The following is a 21,236-nucleotide window of genomic DNA, read 5'->3' on the forward strand; positions in this document are numbered from 1 at the left end:
GATTCCCAGTTTGAGGGACATCTCTGCCCGGTGGTTACCGGCAGGAGATTAAATATCTCTCACCTGCTCCACCGGAAACTTCAAAAGCCTGGGTCAACCTGACTTAAGTATCTAGTAATTAGTCCAAGGCACCTCCCATTGCAAATTCTTGATTGGGCGCGTAAGAGGGACGTGACCGCGCGCGCTCTTACCAAGCCGGGGAATTCCATTTCCTCTCCCTCCCAACACGTATAAACGTTTAGGGGCGGGGCTTCAAGGAGACGGCCCGCCCCAGTTCCAGCCGGCACCTCGTTACACCTCGCGAGAGTTTGTGGGTTTGTGGGCGGGCCCCCATAGGGAAGAGCGCACAAAACTGCTCTTAAGTCATTGCAGATCAACTGCTCCTGTAAACCAGCCACGAGGTTATCGCGAGAGCGCCTCAATACCAAGTGAGGAAATTGGGGAAGACGCTGCGGGGAGGGGCGTGGGGCTGTACCGCGCAGCTGCCGTTTCCATTACCTTCCTCCCATGGTTTCCTTCCGGTTCTCGATGCTTCTCTGAGTCTAAGGATTTCCGCTGTCCGTCTACCCTTCCCCCAACCTGTGACCCGCCTCCGGCCCCCGCCCTCCCAGTCCAACCTCCGATCTGTTTAATAAGAAGGTGCTGTTCTGAAAAAAAGGAAACGTGGGTAGCACGGACACTCGGTCCCGGACGTGGGAAGTACGCCGTCCCCCTGCTCCCTTAGAGTGGTTCTGTGCTCGCGACGGCGGCGTTGGCGGACTGATACGCGGCGGTGAAGAGGCAGGAGGAGGGGGGAGGGGCGGAGCGTGGCAGCTGGCAGTAGTTCCGTCAGAGCGGACATCTTGTGGCTGTGTCGTGCGCGTGAGCCCCGTAGGGCCGGGGAGGCACCAGCTGCTGCGCGGGGAGGAGGCCGAGGCCGCAGCTCGAGGGAGGCCCCGGCCCCTCTGTACGCGTGGGTGTGGACGGCTAGGGGAAGGGAAGGGAGGTTGGCTCACTGGCCGGCCGGGTAAGAGGGGAAACAGGCCTTGAGTGGCTTGAGTAACTAGCCTGTTGGGTGGAGTAGGGTGGGAACGCCTGAGAAGCCGGGGCCTCTCCAGTTTAAGGGGGAGGGGGAATGGGCGCGTCCTCGCGCCTAAGCCGGAGCTTCTAGGGCCGCACGGGCGTGTAGTGCGGTAGCTAGGCCGGCGCGCGCGCTCACGGGGACGCGCTGGAAGGCGGAGTGTACGGTGGCGTCAGGGGCGACACAGAATAGCTTTAGCTGCAGGAGCAGTTGCACACATCAAATCTCTCTTCTTTATTTCCTTCCCCTCCCCGGACGCATCTTTGAATAGAAACCGAAAGAAACCCGGCGTCCGGAGCCTCCTGTTTCCCCTCCCCCCCCCAGCCTTTCTTTGCCCTAGTGACGCCAGCATAGCGCCGACTAGGCCCGGGCTCCTCCTCTGCCGGGCTCTGGACCGTGCCCCGCACCCACCCCTTTCTCCTACGCCTCTTCCTCTCCCACCCGGGTCTCTTCCTTTCGAGAGGCCGGGAAGTCAGACTTGTAGCCACCCCTCCGCTCTTCCCGTCACTCGCCCCCTCTTCGGGCCGAAACACGGCATAGAGGCTGTTGGTGGCCTTGCCACGCACCCCACCCACCCCGGATCCCGGCCGTTTTGAGGGACCTGGACTCATCGGGGTCTCTCCGGGGCCTGTGGGAGTGCTGATCTGCTCCGTTTTTGCAAAAGGCGCCTGTGTCTGGCAGAGCCGGTGTGAGACGAAGAGACAATCCTTCCCTGCCGCCGGGATAATCAAGAGTTTTGTCCGGACCTTGGAGCACAGACCGAGATAGTGAGGAGCCAGACGCAAAGCACAGACTATGGCGCTGAAACGGATTAATAAGGTAACCCTTACAGCCCTAGGGGATGGGGTCGTGAGAGGAAAGGAAGGCTCAGACCTGGAGGAAGCATGGGGGTGGGGGAAGTATGATTGTGAAACTATCCTTCCTTGGGTCATTCTTCCATTGGGGATGAGGAACTCGGGTATACTTGATGAAGAAAGGAGGTTTAAAGCTAGTGAACAAGACTTGTGAAGCGATTGGGGTACCTTGAGTATGTTTCCGTGAAATCGGTTCAAATTCGGGCATGAGAAGAATGGTTTCAAGCTCCTCGGTTCTGTTTCTGAGGGAACAGTCCCGTCTGAGGGTCAGAATTGGGAAGAGACGAGGATGTCATGATGCGTCCTATTCTCGGTGCTTGAAAACTTATTTCGGTTGTGAGATCAAGGTTCTAGGCTTCGTAGGGCGAAGAAGGGTGGGAATTCCAGCAGGGAGAAGATCACAGAAATCCAGCGGGTCCCCGAACTTGACTAGGGGTTGGGGTAGAAGTGTCTTGCCACCGGAGAGTAGTGAATGAGTGTAGTCAAAAACTCTTAATCACTCCGGCAAGTTACACAAGAAGAAGTGGGATTGGGAGGAGATGGGCTGACACAGTGTTGCCACTTCCTATGGTTCAGGTTTTTCACGCGAGGCTGTTTATCAGAAGCACACCGGGAACTGATGTAAAAGCAAAAGCCTTCTGGAAGCTCCCTTTCTGTTTTGGCTTGGCGGGGGGGGACGGGGTGCGAAGGCAGTAAGCTAAGGTTAGGTGTGCCTATTTTAGCCTCAGCCCATTTAATAGCACCCTTTGGGAAGATTGTTTTGCTACATAAAACGTGGTTTGATACTAACCTGTCCATCTCAGTTGAAAAAACAAATAGGATATTGTTTGGCTCGGGGCGAGCGGAACCTCCACCTCCGGTGGTTTAGTCTCATTTTCTTGCTCTAACTTCTATCCCGCATTTTAAGATGGCGGCTGCTTTTACTGGTTCAGGCTCTTTCCGACATCTCCTTTTGTAATAATATGAAATAATACTCTTTGTTAAATGTTAACTTTTATGTTATGTTGTACACTGCCCTAAGACCTCCTCCTCAATACTTTGCTATATTCAAACTCAGACTGTATTTCCCTTTTTTGTAACTTGCGTATGTGTAGTGTGTTGGTTCTTGCACAATCGAAGAGGGTGGAGTATTTACAGCTAACTTGAAGAAAAAAAATGCAATGGAATAAATTCAGCCTTACTAAAATTAGGAGACAGGGAAGGTTGTAGGTTAGAATCTTTGGTTTGATGAGTTATTTTTTTTTTTAAATTCAAATGGAAGGAAATGCGAGGTCCTGGCTTTGCTAAGATAGACCTGATATACTGCTTAACTTTACGTGTGATTTTGGTGTTTAATTGGCAAAACTGGCCTACTTGAAGATGATGGTTTACTATCTTAACTTAGAGATACTCGGTGTATTGATCCTGAAGTCGTTGATTTTTGTTTTGGGCCATCTTTGCATTGTCATTGTCTGTTTATGTAAATATAAACTTGTCTTTGTGTATTTGAGGAAATTGAAAAGTAGAGAGAAAAATTAGTAATTAAGACTTAATATTTCAGTACTCTTTTCTTTGACTCCTTTGAAGGCCAGCAACACATTGGAGAAGGATAGTTACATATTTTACAACATAGTTATTAGAAAGTACTTACTGTTTACCTAGTGCAAATCAAAACCACTTTTAACTTGGGAGTTCAGGCCACTGAAATGTGGTGGAATAACTTCAAATCCATAGCTTTTTATACATGTGGAACAGTACACTTTAAAGGAAGGTCTCATTGATTTTTTTTCTCTTGCAGGTGATAACCAGCTGCTGAGGCACCACTTGTAATGATTTAAAAGCTCTAGAAAGGCAATATAATGGTTAAGAATGTGAACTTTGGAGCAGAAATGCTCCAGTTAGAATTCTAGGACTGAGAAGTTATCTGTGTGCTTATATAAAATGAATATTTGTTTTATATTCACAATAGATGGTTGAGTGCCTAGTATGTAGCAAGAACTGGGGATGCAATAGTGAGCAAAACAAATTTTAGAATTCTAGTTTTTTGAGATTAATGTGTGGCTTTGAACAGGCCCCTGGCATGTGACACTCAGATTACTATTTTGATATCACTTTAATCTTTAGAAGTTTTATTAAAGAACTTTTTCTAGTCTACTACTCTTTGTTAATACTTGGTTGTCTTATAAATATTTTGAAGATTTGTATACTACAGAAACTTGATGTGATACTTTGTACATTGGAAAATATCAGTGGTGTTTTTGTGGTTTTTTTATTTTTTGTTTTTAAATTTAACCTATAGAGAATTTTTGATTTGTATGTAGTTTCATCTTCAGAAGTTACTGTCAGAATCACACAATGAAACTTTAAAAAATCCCAGATCCAAAAAAAGAACTTTAGCAAGGAGACAACTGTTGGGAGAGGGTACACCTGTTCTACCAATATGAGGTCAAATAAGCATGATGTGTTTGTGGTACTTTTTGTGTCATGTACCTGTTTATCTTGAATTCTTTCTAAAACCCTCCAATTCCAAATATTAAGATGTAATTATTTTTAATGAAGTGCTTATTGTCACACTACCTACCCATTGGTAGTTCCTTTGATCAAGCCTTTGAGTTTGTCTTGTTCTAAAGCTTATGTTCTTGCAATTTTTTGTTTGAATATTTCTTAGACCAAGCAGCCTTATCAGACAGTTTACTCTTTTTGTGCTTTTTCTTATATTTATTTAGACCAGCTGTAGTTTAGTCTAATGAGGCAATTTATTAAACAACATAATCAAGACTGGGAACTCCAAGTTGGTTGATGGTATTTGGGAGCCATAGTAATTTTACTACTCAGATTAAACAAAATAACTATAGTTACATGTTTTGGGGAAATTTAGAGAATTTTATGTTATATAAGATAGAGTGTGAACCAAGCCTAAAAGCATAGCTCATGCTTTGAGTATTCACAATGTGTCAGAACTGTTTGAAACACTTGTGTTAACTTAGTTGATTTTACAGCAATCCAAGGAAGCAGGTACTATTATCCCCATTTTGAGATTAGAAATCTTGAGACACAGGTTTAAAAAAAAAAAAGAACCAGGGTCATATCAGAACTGGGATTAGAACCTAGGCAGTCTGACTCCACAGGGTGTCCTCTTAATCACTACATTGTCATGTCATTCTTTAGGTTCTTGGTATTCAAAAAGGTTTTGTTTTGTATGTGTCATTCCAATAATAACTTGGTCTTAGCATATGCTACATACTAAACACTGTTTCTAAACCCTTTATGAGTATCAGCTCATTTCATCTTTACAACAACCCTGTGAGATAGATGCTGTTATTCCATTTTATACATGAGGAAACATGCTCAGAGAGGTTAAGTTATTTGTCTGTAGTCACACAGCTAGTGACAGATTCAGATCAGTCTTTCTCAACTCAAACTCTATGCTGCTATGTTGAACCATTTCATTTCTTGATTTATAGTTAGGTGAGTGAATGTCATTAGTTATTGCTACTTGAAATAAGCTGTCTCTTCTAAGCATTCAAATGGGATTTAACTTTACTCTTAGGTTGTAACTTTTGTGAATTTAGTTTTTAGCTAACATGAGTTTTGAAAGAATTAGTGCATTTCTTTTTGTCTCGTCTCTTCAGGAACTGGGAACTATTATATGTACTACCTGATGACTTAGGGTTATCTTAAACTAGATTGCAAACTATATCTTACATGCGTTTCTTACAAGATCCTCAAGACTTGTCTGTTACCAGCTAATTTAATTTGTAGGACAGTTGTATGAGGGGTGCTGATCATATAATGACTTCAACAAAATTATTTAATTTGAATAATGAAGACTGACTTTCTAGTACTGTGCGCTTTGGTTTCATCATATTCACTTACATTGTTAATTCGAGTTTTGTTGTTTGTATAAAGACAGTTGAAAACTCTTGCTAGCACTAGGGGGAAAACTTATTAGGTTACCTATTGCTAGTTTGTGTTAATTCATGAGTTTAGGTGTCACTGGTTATCTAAGATACAGTTAATTCTAGAGAATTACTCGAAGCATTTCACTTACAGAGGAGAGTAGGTTCCTAGTACTGAGATTAAAATGTTCTCAGATTAAAATTACGTCTTAAACCAGGTTTTGCATTCTATCATATATGTAGTGTATTACATTTATATGTTACAATGTATAGCAGAGTTTTTGAAAAATGTAGGTACACAGGTGAGGTCTTATTAGACTTAACTGAGTTTTCTGGGAACGGCATAATTTTCGGGTACTCCTTAGGGACATTTCTGGAGCTTCTCTCTGGTTGAGAACCACACACATAGGGAATGATCATTTAATCAATACTTAGGTTTTTCTGGGTTTGGCACAGTAGTGTAGTTCCATGGGATAAAAAATAAGGAAGCCTGTCATTACCTGTGAGAATCTTTGCTTTGAGTGGCAGAAGTAGCATATAAACAAACACAGGATGTTTGCACTTCATACAACTTTTATAGTATTATGTAACAAGTAGGGAAAACATATTTAAAAGAAATTATAATAGTTGTTTTCATTCACATATCAGATTTACCCATAAAGATAGATTCTAAATATCTTTATTGCACTACATTTTGTCATTGTTACAGTGAGGTTTTTCTCTGCTAATTTTATTTCCCTTTGCCAAAAGAAACCAGTGTTTTTAAATTAGCAAAATTAATTTTCATTTTTAAACTGGGAATTTTGTGTTCTTGAGTTGGTTTTGCTACTAGAGCAAAGATTTCATTTAGATACATTTAGTGAGTATTTTATTAGCCAATTTATCCTGTTAGATAAGATTTATTCTCAAAATATATTATATTTTGCCCAGACATCTGATTTTTGCCCAGACATAGTCTCATATTATTCAGTGATCTCCAACCAACTTTTCATAGTTGAATTTTGACCTTTTAGGCCTCAGTTGTAATACACTGCTTAGGTACTTTTTCATTTGCAGGATGGAGTACTTGTTCGTGTAAACCCAACCTTTTTAAAATTTCATGGCTAATATACAATTGAATATTTTCAGTTACTTCACCACTATTATTGTTTTTCATATCTAAAAATGCCTTATTTGTTGCCATGGATCAAAGCGTAGAACCTAAATCTTGCTTCTGTCTTTGCCCATTTAGATAATACTACAAAAGAAGAGCTTTGAATAATAACATCTTTAATGGTGATCTAAAGAAAGAAAATGTTGGTGTTAACTCATTTAAGCCATTCTTTGTAGTTTGACTAATGATCAAGCATGCTTGTCTCATCTATAATTATAACTAAACAGGAAGTTAGTATCTTGTCAGTGATGTAAATGCCACATGGTATGCACGCAGCACCTACCCCTTAATCTTCAAGATCAATTTTCAGGATTTCTCACAAGAAGTTACATTCCAAACTAAAAAGATTTTAAAGGAGCTAGTTTTTGTTGGTTTTTTTTTTAACTATTTTATTTATTTATTTTTAGAGAGAGGGGACAAGAAGGAGAGAGGGAGAGAAACATTGTGTGTTTGCCTCTCGTGTGTTCCCAACTGGGGGCTTGGCCTGCAACCCAGGCATGTGCCCTGACTGAGAATCGAACCAGCAACCCTTTGCTTCACAGGCCCGCACTCAATCCACTGAGCTACACCAGCCAGGGCTAAAGGAGCTAGTTGTTTTTTCATTCTTAATTAAGTTTAGAGTTTAAAGAAATTGTTCAGATCCCAAAATTTTGCCAAGTTTTATTCTTTTGAAATAACATCTGATAACTATAGGTTTCTTAGATGTTTTCCTTCCTTGCTGTTTGTTTGTGCATGTGGCATGTGGAAATTCCACGACATTAGTTTAAAATTTTTGTTTAGTACATAGTAAATCTGATCTTTATAAGAATAATTAGAGCAGTTATTGTCTGCCTGAGTGGACAATTAATTGTACTGACTTCTGGCCTCTTACTGGTCTAATGCATACCCTTATGTTGCTAGGTAGTAATGGTACTTGAGGGTGATTCCTACCTCAGAATTTCTTATAAATGGCATTATTGTGTTTGTTCCCACTTCATGCTTTGATCTCTCTCAGTCCTCAAGATAGTATTTTATGTTGCTCAAACAGATTTAAGTTAAAGGCAAGGGCTGTCTTTATAGTGCTGATTTGCATGGTCATATGGTTCTCTAAGTCTAGTGGAAGTTTTGATAGAAATGGGCTTCTGAATAAAATTCAAGAAATTACCTTTCAGTAATGTCATGAGCTTTAAATTTTCCCAAAAGCTGTGGTAGGAAATAATTTATACTACTGCTATTATGACCTTTGTGTGATGAAGTACAAGGTGGATGACCCATTGGGATAACAAATGGTTGTGAAATGTGATAGTGATGTTTACAGCACATAAAGGTGGAATCCATAAACGTAGACTTAACCACAGTAATCATCTGAGTTAAAATTTTGCAAGTCTTTGAAAGAATGATAGAACTTGGACAAACTAGAATATAAGTTACTTAGAGAGTTATAGTCTATTAGCAAGAGTGGTACTAGAAACTTTGTTTTTAAAAATGTTTGCTTTTGGTTATGTTGATGGCTGTCATTGAAAGTTTAGCAGAATGTTTAAATATTATGAGAGCCATTAAATCTTACAAGAGGCTGATGTAAAACTTGGCTGTCCAATAGCTTTATTAGTCACAAATCTTGTTATTTCCAATTTATACCTTTCTGGAGGCAGCGGTCACTGCTTATATTTCCCAATTTCCTTCAGGCCTTTAATAAAAATAGAAAAGGGAAAAAAATTAAGTGTTTAGCACTGTGTTTAGACTTCTAGGTCAGTGTCACAGTCTTCATGTTATAACTCCAACAATCAACTCTCATAGAGACCCTATGTCCCATAGTGGTTAAAGCAAGTGTCTTCCTCAAGCTAGGTTCTTTCTTGTGAGTCCCCATTCCAGAAGGAACAGTCAGACTCTGTTTAGTTTACTGTTTGGTCATGTGCCTCCCAATGAGACAACATTCACTGGCTTAAATTCTATCTGTTGGTTGCCTTTTAGAGAGATTTGATTGACTCCTTTTCCTTCGTGTCTGTTTAAGGCTTTTAAAGGGAAAGGGAGTATTTCCCAGTGGAGGAAGGTCTGAGTTCTCACACTAGCCAGGTGTGTGTGAGGGTTCAGGAGATGCAATTCAGGGGAAGATCCCAAAAGGAGAACATTTCTCAAAAGCACACCATGGCATAGATGTCTAACTTTAGATTTTTTTCATGGCAGTACAGTTTTTTAGCATTGTATCCTAATTGTATGCCCTTCAATCCATCTTAGTGTCTCTTCAAGGTAAGGGGAACCTATACTAATTACTAGTGTGTCAATCTTCCCCTGCCATCATTTTCATATTTCTTTGGTCTTAATAATTGTCTAGGAGCCCACTCAAGTAACGCTGTCCTCTCTGGAGAAGAAAGCAACAGAGTATGAAGATTTTACATCTTAAATTTGTGTGCTGTTCTTCCAGGTCTTTGCCACTGTTCTCTACTAGGAAGTAAAGAGTTCATTTTATAAATTGATTTTTGTTCCTAAAGTACATGAAACAGGCTCTGAAGTCATTTCATAAAGTGAAAACCAAAGAAAAGATTACTTTTGAAAATTCTTTGAGCAGCTTCAAACAGTAGATTCATATTGACTGGTAGTAGGTGCAAACCGAGTAGTTATGGAGAAGCTGATCCTAAGAAAATGTCAGTTTTCCATATCTTGTTCATTCTGAGGCATTTGTTTGTTCAGTGGAATGAAGAGTTAGGTCATTTTGCCAAATGCTGTATCAATTTCTTTTAAATACATTTTTTGATAACAAGGATACTCTTGAGAAAACAGCCTCTATGTAACCTATCTCTAGACCTATTTTTCAAGTTGTCTAGTAGGTAGACTATTTTGCTCTCCTCCCCGTACTGAAGCTTAGCATACCATATAGTTGGACTCGATCTTTTCTTTCCCTTTGTGGAAATAAGGCCTATTTTCGTAAGGTGGTATATGGGTAAAATGCTTTGTATTTGAGATGATGTTTCATGCCCGGGAATTTAGTGGATGTTCTCTCAACTGAATTACTGCTGGAGCTTCCTAATGTGGTTATCTGTTCATCTGTAATAATTATATATTATGTATTATAATAGGAATACCTACAAACATGATGGTGAGGAAGGTCTGTGATACCCCACAAGTTAAATGTTTTTTTGTGGACATGTGCATTTTAGGGGCTTGTGGGTCAACAGTTTATCAGATTCCTAGAAGTCCTTGTTATAGATAATGTTAAGAACCACTGTTCTAAATTCTATGTATAGTTTTATATTACAAAATCTGAAAACCTGCAAAACAATGCTATATATTCTTAAGAGATGCATACTTAGTGTGTGAAAATGTGGAGAAGTGGCAGGAACCAAATTTGGGATACTCTGTTACCTCTTGGGAAAGAAAATCTGGGAAGTATATGAGAGATCTTCAGTTATATCTGGAGCATTTCTTAAATTTGAAGGAAGTACAGTAAAAATGGTAAGCTTTTACTTAACTACCAAGCTGGATACACAGATACATGGGTAGTTTTAGGCCATGACTTAATTTTACGAATTGTAAGAATCACTTCTGGTGTGCTGTACTAGTAGGTACATTGAAAAACCAAAAGACAAAAAAACAAAGACAGCTTATTTGTCTTTTGCTTAAAAATTATCAGTGACTTCCCATTCCCTCTGGGGTCATCTTGGACATGATATTCAAAGTTCCGAAAATGATCCAGTTCTGATTAACTTTCTGGCCACAACTGCTACTCCCATACTGTACTTTGTGTCTCTGGTATACCAAAATACTGGCAAGTTTTCACACCCCTGACTTTGAATGAGTCTCTTTACTGAGAATGCTTACCTTTCCTACCAAGGACACAGCTCAAATGTCACTGTTTTAGAGGCAAGGTTGGTGATAGCTTTTCAGGATTCATGATGCAATTGAATGCCTTTATTTTAAGCACTTAGGTTGTGGAAATGTAATTTTTGATGTCGATTCCGCATGTAGAACAATCAAGCTGTTTTGCATGTGCCACTCACAACAGAAGCCCTTTTTGGAAATGTAATTTTTTTGTTTTTGCATTGTGCCTGCTTTTTATTAGCTCATTATGTTGGGGCAGGTGTTTGTCTGTTTTTGTTTGTTTTGTTTTCTTTGTTTTCAGGCCTCACATGCTTGACACCAAAAAGGTAGTCTCATAAGTGAATAAATGTTTTGATGGTGAAGCTTTAGCTAATATTAACACTTTAAATTTTAGGAATGGATTTAAATTAACATGTAGTTTTTGTGAATAGATTGAAAGTTAACTCTTTACTAGACAGCCAATAGTAGCTCTGGGAACCAGAGCAAGCTATAATCTCAGAGCCGGAAATTGCCTATCTATATGTCAAACCAGCGTTTTGCTTTCTCAATCACCCAGTGTGGCACTGTGTGTGTGTATTTTAAAACTAAAATTCAGGGCACGTGCCTGCCAACAGCTCTAGGTCACATCCTCATAGGTCCTAATTAGAGAAGGAAGAAGTGACCTTTTCTAGTTTTAATTTGAAGAATCGGGCAGGTATAATGGACAGGCTGATAAAACCAAGTCTTGGCTTTGGTTACTTTCCAAATCTTTGAGCTAATTACTGAGGCAGAAGGGAAAAATTTTGTGATTAGCCCTGAATAAATTGGCTTCTGATGGCTGACAAATCACATTTTATTTTCTTGTGCTATGGACATAATAATAATATGATTATTGTTTGTTATCTTAGAATTGAATGCTGGCTGATAACCTGATTTAAAAAACCTGTTTTGAAACTTTACATAGGTCATTTTTCAATGTTGAATTTAAAGTAGATTTTAGTACATAAATTAACTGGCCTGATTTTTATTTAAATCTTTTAATACTTCAGAGATGACTTGGTCATGCAAAATAAGGCATTTAGAAATTATATGAGCAGTGAGAGCCTACAGTTACATGAGTAAAATGTTGAAATTCAGTGCTTAAGTAACTGACATTATACCTTAATTCTAAAAGAGTGATAATGTCAACATATAAAGGTTTATAAATATCAGTGTGCAGAAAAACTTAAATATTTTTCTTAATGTTATTCATAATTAAAATGTAACTTTCAAGTAGGATATTAGTGTATTCTATGTCAGCTTTCATATTACTGAGCTTTCATTTATAATAAAGTTGTGTTTATATCACTGTAAGGTATTTTGTTATACCAGCCATCATTAAATTGGTTTTTATATAAAATTAACTGCTGGGTATTTTCTTCAGGCATTTTTAGTAAATCCATTTATTCAGAACATAATGTATTCAGTACATAATTTGGGGTAGATCAGTGTAAGAAACTCATTTTAGTAATAACTGAATTCAAGTTTTTACTGGACATTTTTAGGTTGAACCACATGAAATTGCAGTTTTTGTAGTTCAAATATGGCCAAATATTAGTAGTTTTATACAACTCAAGCTAATAATAAGGTTTCTTTAAAGCCCCATCAACAGATACTCCTTGAATTGCTGACCTTGTGTTACTAATGCAGTGTAATTGCTAGATGACTGCATCACAGACAGCTAAGCATAAAGATTCATCACGTAGGCGGAAAATTCATATGGGCTAAGGCTGTAATATGTAGCCTATTTATGAATCAATTTTGCTTTTTAATAAACAAATGATATGAGTTTTTACCCAGAAAATTTTGCTTTAGGAATGGGGGTGGTATGCAAGTGGTATGATTGTGTATTACCTAAGTATATCATGTGCCAGGTTTTGTGCCAAAGAGCTTTAACTTTCATTCATTTTTCTCAAAACTCTGTGCACATACACATTTGTACAGGTGATGATATAAACTTAGGAAATAGTGGGTCTAAGTTGGATTAAAAGTCAGATTTCAGAGTGATACACCGTTCAAGGAATACATACTCAATGTCCTTATTTCAGGATGATACAACTGGGCGTTTGAATTATATATGTAAGTTTGTATTTGGCTTTTAGTAGCATTCTTGAAAATTCACATCTTTATTTTTTGTGAGAAAGAGGGATGGTTTTGTATCAGGTAAGTTTTTAACCTTGAAGTAAACTTTTTACATTCCATAAGGGAACATAAGGAGGAAATTAAGCTGCATAAACTAGCTTCTGGTTTCTCTCTTTTCAGTAGGCTATTCAATAGAACTTGCTGTATACATTTTGGAGCATAGGAAAATTCGGTGGTCATGTAAGACTATGGGATGGTATTAAAGTAGATTGCCATTATAAAGAAGTGGCTAATTGTGGAATGCAAATAATCATTGTATAAGACTTGATCTAGCCTGTGAAACAGTAGTTTGCTCAGTAATGGATAGTTGATTAAATCAAGTTACCAGTACATTTTTGCTCACATGTTTCAGAATTAATTTATATTTTGTAAGGTTTTTATTTTAAACATAAGGATTTCTTTTAATGCACTATTTAACTCTGGGATAAGAGTTCTTGTAGTTCCTACTGATCAGAATCAGAAACGTTCGGCACAAATTTTCTCCTGTTCATAACTATGTTAAACATAAGAGGGTATATTTATGTAGTAAGCATAAAGGTCTGATCTGATCTTACATCAGTCATCCTCACATTTTGAGTCCTGGGACCTCTGGCTGTCTTGATAACCTTTATAAGTAGTTGTGGTATGAGTTTCAGAGGCAAGTTGGCAGAGTGTATCAACAATTTTTTTCCAGTTTTCTTGAGGTACTGTTGACATATAACATTAGTTTTTGATGTAAACATAACTAATTTGATCTGTGTGTATTGGAAATGATTACTGTAAGAATGGTTCTTCACTGATTATTGTTTTTTTTTATTTTATTTTAATGGAATGAATCCAGGCTGATCACTCCAGAACAACTAGCCATTTTCTGAAGTGTACTTTGATCATACAATAAAGGCAAAAGTTGCTGTAGTTCTTTTCCTGCAATGTTGTATAGTCCTTGAATGTTCTTAGAAGCCTATTATATCTTGTGAGACTATAAACTTCTGTAGGGATTTATATGTAGATATGTAGCTACTTGTCTTAAATGTATTTCTAAAAACCTGGTAAAGAAACAAGTTTATTTTCTTACTAGATAATACGTATTTGTTACGCACAAGTCATGGAAGGGCTAAGTACATCTTTTTTGTAAATATAAGGTCAGATGGCATTGTGGAAATTGTATGGTAGTTGCTAAAGAGAAGACTTCTACCTAAAGAGATAGGTACTTCTAGAGATGTGATTTTACTCAGTATTGAGCAAAAGACAAGGTTGAGCCAAGGCAATGAGATCCAACTATAAAAAGGGTACTTATCTAGCCCCCAGAGAAATTTTTCAAGTGGAAAATGAGGTCTGTGGTTAGTTTGATTTGGAAAGAAGAGAGGATTTAAAACAGTAAAAATGAGGGCCTCTCAGATGGTCTGCAAGTTGAGCAAATGATACAGCTATTGAGAACTGTCTTTTGTACATTTTTAAGCTATGAAAGTATGTGATTACAATGCTTTTTTTTATTTGTAAGAGGACAGCTGTTTGTTCATGTAATAAAATTTTTCATATTGGTGTGTATATATACTTTTGTGAACCCTAGCCAAGGTGACTGTCTTGGGTAAATAACTATACCTACCATATCCCAGGATCTGGGTTAGTTTTACTAAAATGTTTTCTTCTAGTAGAGTATGTTATTTTTGTGAATAGTGATTGTGTGTCCTTACAAGAATGAGACGAAAATGAACTGGAAGCAGACTGTCTTTACTTACTGTTTTCTGCCTTGGTGTAGGAACTTAGTGATTTGGCCCGTGACCCTCCAGCACAATGTTCTGCAGGTCCAGTTGGGGATGATAGTAAGTAACTTTCATGTTGATTTTTATGACTAATTTCATAAAAGCTTGTATATTTTTAGATAATAATAAGAGTTTTTCTTTTTTTAGTGTTTCATTGGCAAGCCACAATTATGGGACCTGTAAGTATTAAGAATTTAAAATTTTTTGCTTTTAATCAAAAATTTAGCATCTATCTAGGTGCTATTTTTAATTTAGTCTTTAGGTTTCTTTTATTACATCATAATTCTGTTTTGGATATGCCATAGAATTGTTCATTTGTTTTACATATTGTATGTGTTTGTCCCTGTTTTCTAGAGAACAGCATCTCTTATCATATATCTCTTCATATCAATCTACTTTTCTTTCATAGCAATATAAAGCATTGTCACAGAGCTTCATATTATTTATGGAGCCATTTAATTTACTGGCTCTAGTATGGTATTATTCAAAGATTCTACTCTTTTTGGGTAATTGCCCCAAATCTAGCTTTAATTGTGTTATTTTGATATTTGACTTTTTTTTCTGGAACTTTAGTTTTATACAAAATTTGAGTATCTTTAGGTAGAAAGTGATATTTTGAATACAGCAAAATTCCTTTCTATCCTGGGTAGATAAGAAACTGTATATGCTGGATAATTGAATATTCAGAATTATGGATACCATCTAAGAATTTCACAGAATTAGAACGCAGTAAAACATCCTGGGGTAAGACTGTATCTTGCACAATACTTAACTTTATTTATTTATTTATTTTTTTGACTTAGAAGGCACTTTCAGATTTCTATGCTAAGTTATATGTGTGTCTTACTGAATGTTCTGCTTTCTTCTTTTTTTAATGGTTTAATCTCAGCATAAATGGCAATAATGTGTTAGGGTGAGATAATGGTCATTAAGTAGATGTTTATAATTTTAAAAGGAGAATAGCCCTTGGAAAAGTTGGATCAGCAATTGTTGTTCAGCAGTTCTGATTGACATTTTTAATCCTTTTTTCTATCTCAACTAATGTGAGCCCCTGCTATGTGCAGCCATGAAGGATGCTAATGAACATAATAGACGTAATCCCTCTCAATCTTTAGGAAACTTAAAATCTACTGGGAGGCAGGCAACTAAAATATGGGAACTAAGTAATATGTATAAAATGCTTAATAGAAGAAATTTATGGGAAACAAGCAGAGATGATTTAGAATGATTATGAAATATTATGACCTAGAGGTAGGAAGATTATGAAACATTAAATCAGATTTAGAGGAGAAGGTGGTATAGTTAATTTAATAATGTGAAGTATATGTAGATTCCAATAAAAACTACAAAGTCAGGATTATTCATTTTCCATCTCAAGCACTTACTTTATTTTGCTTTTAAAGTGCTGCTTTTTCTAATTGCTAACAGATTATTTTTAGTAACACATTACTTAACAAGTGGCTTTACCCATTTTGGTCCATGAAGTGTTTTAAAATTTGGCAATGTTTTTATTTCAAACAAACAAATCAGCCAGCCAGCCAGCCAGCTAGCCTCCGACTAGGCCCTCTCATTCTCAAAAGCAGTAGTAACTTGGGGTAGAGCAGTAGCTGCTTCCCACTTTTAGATGGAGTTTGTCTGTCATGGTTTCTACCAGATCTCCATGTTGCCTACCCAAGGCACTTAAAGTTGCATCTTTTAGAATTTTTCCATTATCACTAATTTTGAAAGCAAAGAATTCAATAAAATGCCTTATTATATTTGTACAAATAAAGCTCTTTTTTTTAATCTTGTGGGTGCTTTAACATAGTCTCATTATAAAAATTAGTTGTCAGTACTAATACAAAAGAGAGTTGGTAATCAATTCCAGCTGGATGGTGTGCATAACAAACCAACTCTTAAAACCAGTGTGAAGTTTTTCTGCTTGACTTTTGAGGCTTCACTTTACTGAACTGTTGTTAAAGTGTATACCTACAGTGAAATGAAAGTGAAGCATAAATGAGTAGTTTATACTAGTAATTTTTCAGAGAATAGAATATAAAAATTGCTTATCCGGACAATTTTTTAGTTGTTTACTTAATTAGCTTTTATTTTTCAAAAGGTTTATTTAAATACTTTTCCGATTATGTCTTTTGATATTTTTTAATGACTAACGGTTTTCTCTTAAAAAGAAAAAATTTGATTTTTAGAACTATTTAAATATTTCCTGATTAACAAAAACAAGAAATACATTTATACCACAACTGCAGTTGCTGCATTATTCCCTGAAATGTACTTATTTTCTAGAGAGGTTAATTCTCACTGTGTAATTTTAAGGAGGATTCAAAGGTTATAAAAACTCATACAAAATACCAGTCTTGTGCTCTTCATAAGTGAGCATCTAAGATCAGATGCTGACTTGTAAATAGTAACTTGTAAATAGTTACAGTAAGATTAGGACCCTTACTATGTAGTCAGTGAAAAATCTTGTGTTATTATTTTGGCTTTTAATTGCACCTGTATGTCAAAACATCACAGTTTGATTAGGTAAATATTACTTTATTTTGTTAGTATGCTATCCCTTGTGGGATGTAGATGTGGCCCAAAACAACAGCCAGTGGGGTAATAACTGGTAATTGCGGATTTGCTGGAAGAATACATTGTTTTTGCTTTGGAATAGTATGTCTTCAGGCCAGTGAGAGTGATGACTGCCACAAAACTAGATTCCTGACTTTCTAAGGAATAGAGCATCTAATTTAAGTTCTAATAAAAACTATGGAATTTTAGTGAATTATAGTCAGGGAATGCTCTTGGTTATTAAAAGGCAAAAATGCTTGGTTCTAACAACTATAGGCTGACTTATTCTTTTTAAAGGTGGAAACACAAATATTCATAAAAGCTAAACTTTTGAAATAATTGAGAATATTGCTGGTTAACGTGGGTTTTAAACTTTGGTCGGCTTTTCAGTACTATATTACGGGCAATTTCTTCTAAGAATTGATGCATTGAAGAGAAATTAAATTCCTTACCTATTCTTAATAGTTACATGCTTGATTTTCCTTTAATAACTGGAAATGAAGCTGGCAGAAAGAAATATTTTAAAATTATTTGGAGAACCACACTGTGACTTCTAATCTATGATATAGCCACAGAAGAAAGTACAGGCATACTAAAGAGATACTGTGGGTTCAGTTCCACATCACGTCAATAATGCTGGTATCACAAAGTGAGTTGTATTTTTTCTGCTGGTAAGAAATACCATTTCTGCTTGGCTTCAACTTGTTTTTGTTTTGTTTTTGTTAAAATGAGGTGTGCCTGTACCATAACTGAATATTGTAACCTTTGACAGCCTGAGCAGAATCAGCTTAAAAAAAACCCACCTGAAATTTTAAAAATTGGTTTGTTGGTATTTTATTGGTCCCAAAGCATTATTTCTTCCATTTATGTCAAGTGTATTATGTTATTTCCTGTAAAGTGTAATGATACATAAAAACTCTTCTCCTTCAGTACTTTACTATTTAAGAAACTTTGTAGTCGAGTGGAAGAGGGAAGGAAAAGTTTAAAAAGTAAGAAAAGATACGTGTGTTAAAATGTACGTACCAGAGGTATGAGAAGGGTAGCCAGCAGATTGGACTGAAGGAAAGGCTATATTTATGTAGGTCTTGCAGATAAGGAATATTTCAACCAGTGGAAAAAAGAAAATATGAAACAATTATTTTATGTGAAGCAATGAGAGAATATTTTGGTGGAAAATAAAACTGACTTGGATTGCTGGGAACCAGATCATAAACATTCATTTAGGAGTTTGAACTTTATCTTAGAAACTATGCTAGATTTCAAGCCAGGGGAATAACTTGTGTCTTAAAGATGACCACTTACTTAAACAATAGGGTGTGGGACAAATTAGAGGAAAAAGCCAGAGTGAAGGCAGGAATACCAGTAGCAAGTCATTGCCATAATGGTAGACAAACAGTAGAGTAGTCCTTCCTTTTTCGTGGGGGGATATCTTCTAAGACAAAACCCCCAGTGGATGCCTGGAGTCATGGATAGTGCCAGACTGTGTGTGTGTGTGTGTGTGTGTACACACACACACGTGCATGCACTATGGGTTTTTTCCTATACATACATATCTATGCTAAAGTTTAATTTATAATTTAGGTACGGTAAGATTAGGACAATAACAAAATAGAGCAATTATACAGTATATCATTAAAAAGCTATTTGAATTGTGGACTTTCTTAAAATATTTTACTGTACTGTGTACCTTTTCATGTAAAAGTGAGTGCTTTTTTGGCTTTTCTTTGGCCTACCCAAATTTCAGTATCCGTACTCTTGGAGTCATTACTAAGTAAAGTAAGGCTTATTTGATTATAAGTGCTGTGATACTATGATCTTGTACCAACGGACTAGTGGACTTGGAACATATACAGTCTAGGTATGCTAGACAGAGGGATGAGTCATGTTTGGGGTGGGATCAAGTGGGGCAGCACACTAAGAATAGCATGTAATTTAAAACTCATGAAATTGGTTATTTCTTGAATTTTCTATTTAATATTTTCTGACTGGGTAACACTGCAGAACTGAAATCACAAGCGAGGAGCTATGGTAGTTAATATCTTGAGCTAAGTAACGGTAGCAGGGGGTATAAAGGGGAGAGTAGGATAGATAAATTCAAGAGATTTTAAGGCTCATTACAATTCAGTAACTACTTTGAAGAGATAAGACACTCAGTAATGAGATCCTGATTTCTGGCCTTAGGATTGTGATTGGAGTTTTGGACACATGAGATATCCAAGTAGAAATACTTGTAGGCATTTGAATATATGTCCTGCGATGAATAGCTACATTAGAAAAAGACTCAAGAGTTACCAAAAATAAGTATGGGTCAGGAGATGAAAAGATGATGAGTCTGTGTGGATATTAACATTGTAAGGGTTGCCATAGTGCAAGATGACTGACACTGAGAAGGAGCAGCATGGATGGAGCAAAACTAGGGTAGAAGGTCTTGAAAGAAGAGATCCAATAATAAGCTTTGGATTTCTAAGATTTCAGTCAATTTACCAATAAAATTATTCCTCTTTGTTTTTCTTTGTTGTATTTTCTGTTTGCTGACAGTTTATGGTAAATTTGATGTATAGCTTCAGATTTTTAGGTGGCATAGTTTGATTACTTCTGCATCTTGTGGTTTTACCAGTTATTCCTCTTTGCTTTTGTGGAATTTTAGTGTTAAATTGTAACCTTGAAATACTTTCATTTTATAAATTCTTTTTTTGAATTGAAATGAAGTGAATTTTGGCTTTGCCTAAATCTCATTAGATAACCTTTATTCAGAAGCAGATGTAGCACTTGACTGTATGAAACTTGGAATGAAAGCTTAAACAACTTTTGGACTTGGGTTTTATTTATTTATTTTTAAAAAAGGATTTAAAAAAATTGTTCACTGTATGCAGTAGAGACACATTTTTCAGTATTACCTTATGTTACAAAAGTATGTTACTTGAAGCATTTACTCCTAGTTAATATAGCCATATTAACAAAGATGTTAATCTAATAAATTCATTTTAGTTTCTAATGTTTTACATTGATTTTTTTTTTCTATACTTCTCAGATACAGCTTTGCAGTCTTAGGGCTTTTTTTGTTTGTTTTTATAAACAATACAAAAAGGAGGGAGTTTGGTGTAGGAAGGACTAACTTTAAATTGTAGGTTTTTTATTTCCTAATTGTATGTTTCTTTGAATGATTCTTCATCAGTAGCTTGACCTTACTTTAAGTAGGTGTATATCCTGTTCATTTTTTGTATCTAACATTTCATTTCATGTCTCTTTACCAGACTCTAAGCCTATCAGTATTAAGGAATTTCTCTTTGTGTCCCTTGTATATAGAAGAGAGATTAATTCAAGTAGTATTTTAACTATTTTACAGCGTTCTTGGGGTTGAGGTACATTAAAGTGTCAGAACTGTAAAAGTTTTTACTTAACCTAACACCCAGAAAGTGGCATACTGAAAAGGTGCTCTTAGCGCGCTATGCATACTCTAGTGGAGTGGGGTGGATGTTGGTAATAATTCAGTCACTCTACATTTTAACATACATCTTTGCCTGTCCAGGGGTAATAAAACAATTTCGTATTTTCTTTTACCTTAAAATCATTGATTAGGTCACTAACTTCTGTCATCACTATTTACTTGGTGTTGATTAGCAGTTTTTGTAAGACCTGGGTATGAATCTTGGTTCTGTGATACACGTACACATGACTAAATTACTTGTTTAAGCCCCATTTTATTCATCCATAAAATAAGGACAGTGTTATCTTTTTCTTGGTATTGGTTGAATTAATACAAAGTTCTAGCAAGTAGTTTCACTCAAATGTTGCTTCATACTGAAATTGTATGTGATATTTATTTGCCAAGGGAGTTTTTCATAATCAAGTTATAATCAAAACAGCAGAGGAGAAAGAATACTGCTATAGCGTGAAATTTGTTTTCTGTTAAAATGGAAACATGAACATTTCACATTGTTTTCCAAATCTAGTAATCCTGTGTATTGATTTACTGTGGAGAATTCAGTATACTTTTGAAGAAAAAATTTCCATGGTTTCAAATGAGGAGTTTGAGGGCCA

The 21,236-nt window shown here is 36.7% G+C and overlaps 1 protein-coding gene across 4 annotated transcripts in view; it reads left to right on the top strand.

Moving 5' to 3' along the window:
- Positions 1–340: 340 nt before the first annotated feature.
- The window catches only part of UBE2D3 (ubiquitin conjugating enzyme E2 D3), a 29,828-nt gene continuing 8,932 nt past the window's right edge, over positions 341–21,236 (top strand). The window contains exons 1-4 of one of the 4 annotated variants that reach the window (XM_037031879.1): positions 341–428; positions 1,725–1,879; positions 14,639–14,702; positions 14,790–14,821. In XM_037031879.1, the coding sequence (XP_036887774.1) occupies positions 1,856–1,879; positions 14,639–14,702; positions 14,790–14,821 (120 nt within the window). In that variant the 5' untranslated portion in view covers positions 341–428; positions 1,725–1,855. Of the gene's footprint in view, positions 429–680; positions 700–838; positions 947–1,724; positions 1,880–14,638; positions 14,703–14,789; positions 14,822–21,236 lie in introns of those variants that run through there. The other 3 variants (XM_037031880.1, XM_037031881.1, XM_037031878.1) reach the window with 3 other exon arrangements.

This window comes from Sturnira hondurensis, unplaced genomic scaffold (genome assembly GCF_014824575.4).
Source record: "Sturnira hondurensis isolate 20B ecotype Veracruz unplaced genomic scaffold, ASM1482457v3 Scaffold0021214, whole genome shotgun sequence".
NCBI classification, from domain to species: domain Eukaryota; kingdom Metazoa; phylum Chordata; class Mammalia; order Chiroptera; family Phyllostomidae; genus Sturnira; species Sturnira hondurensis.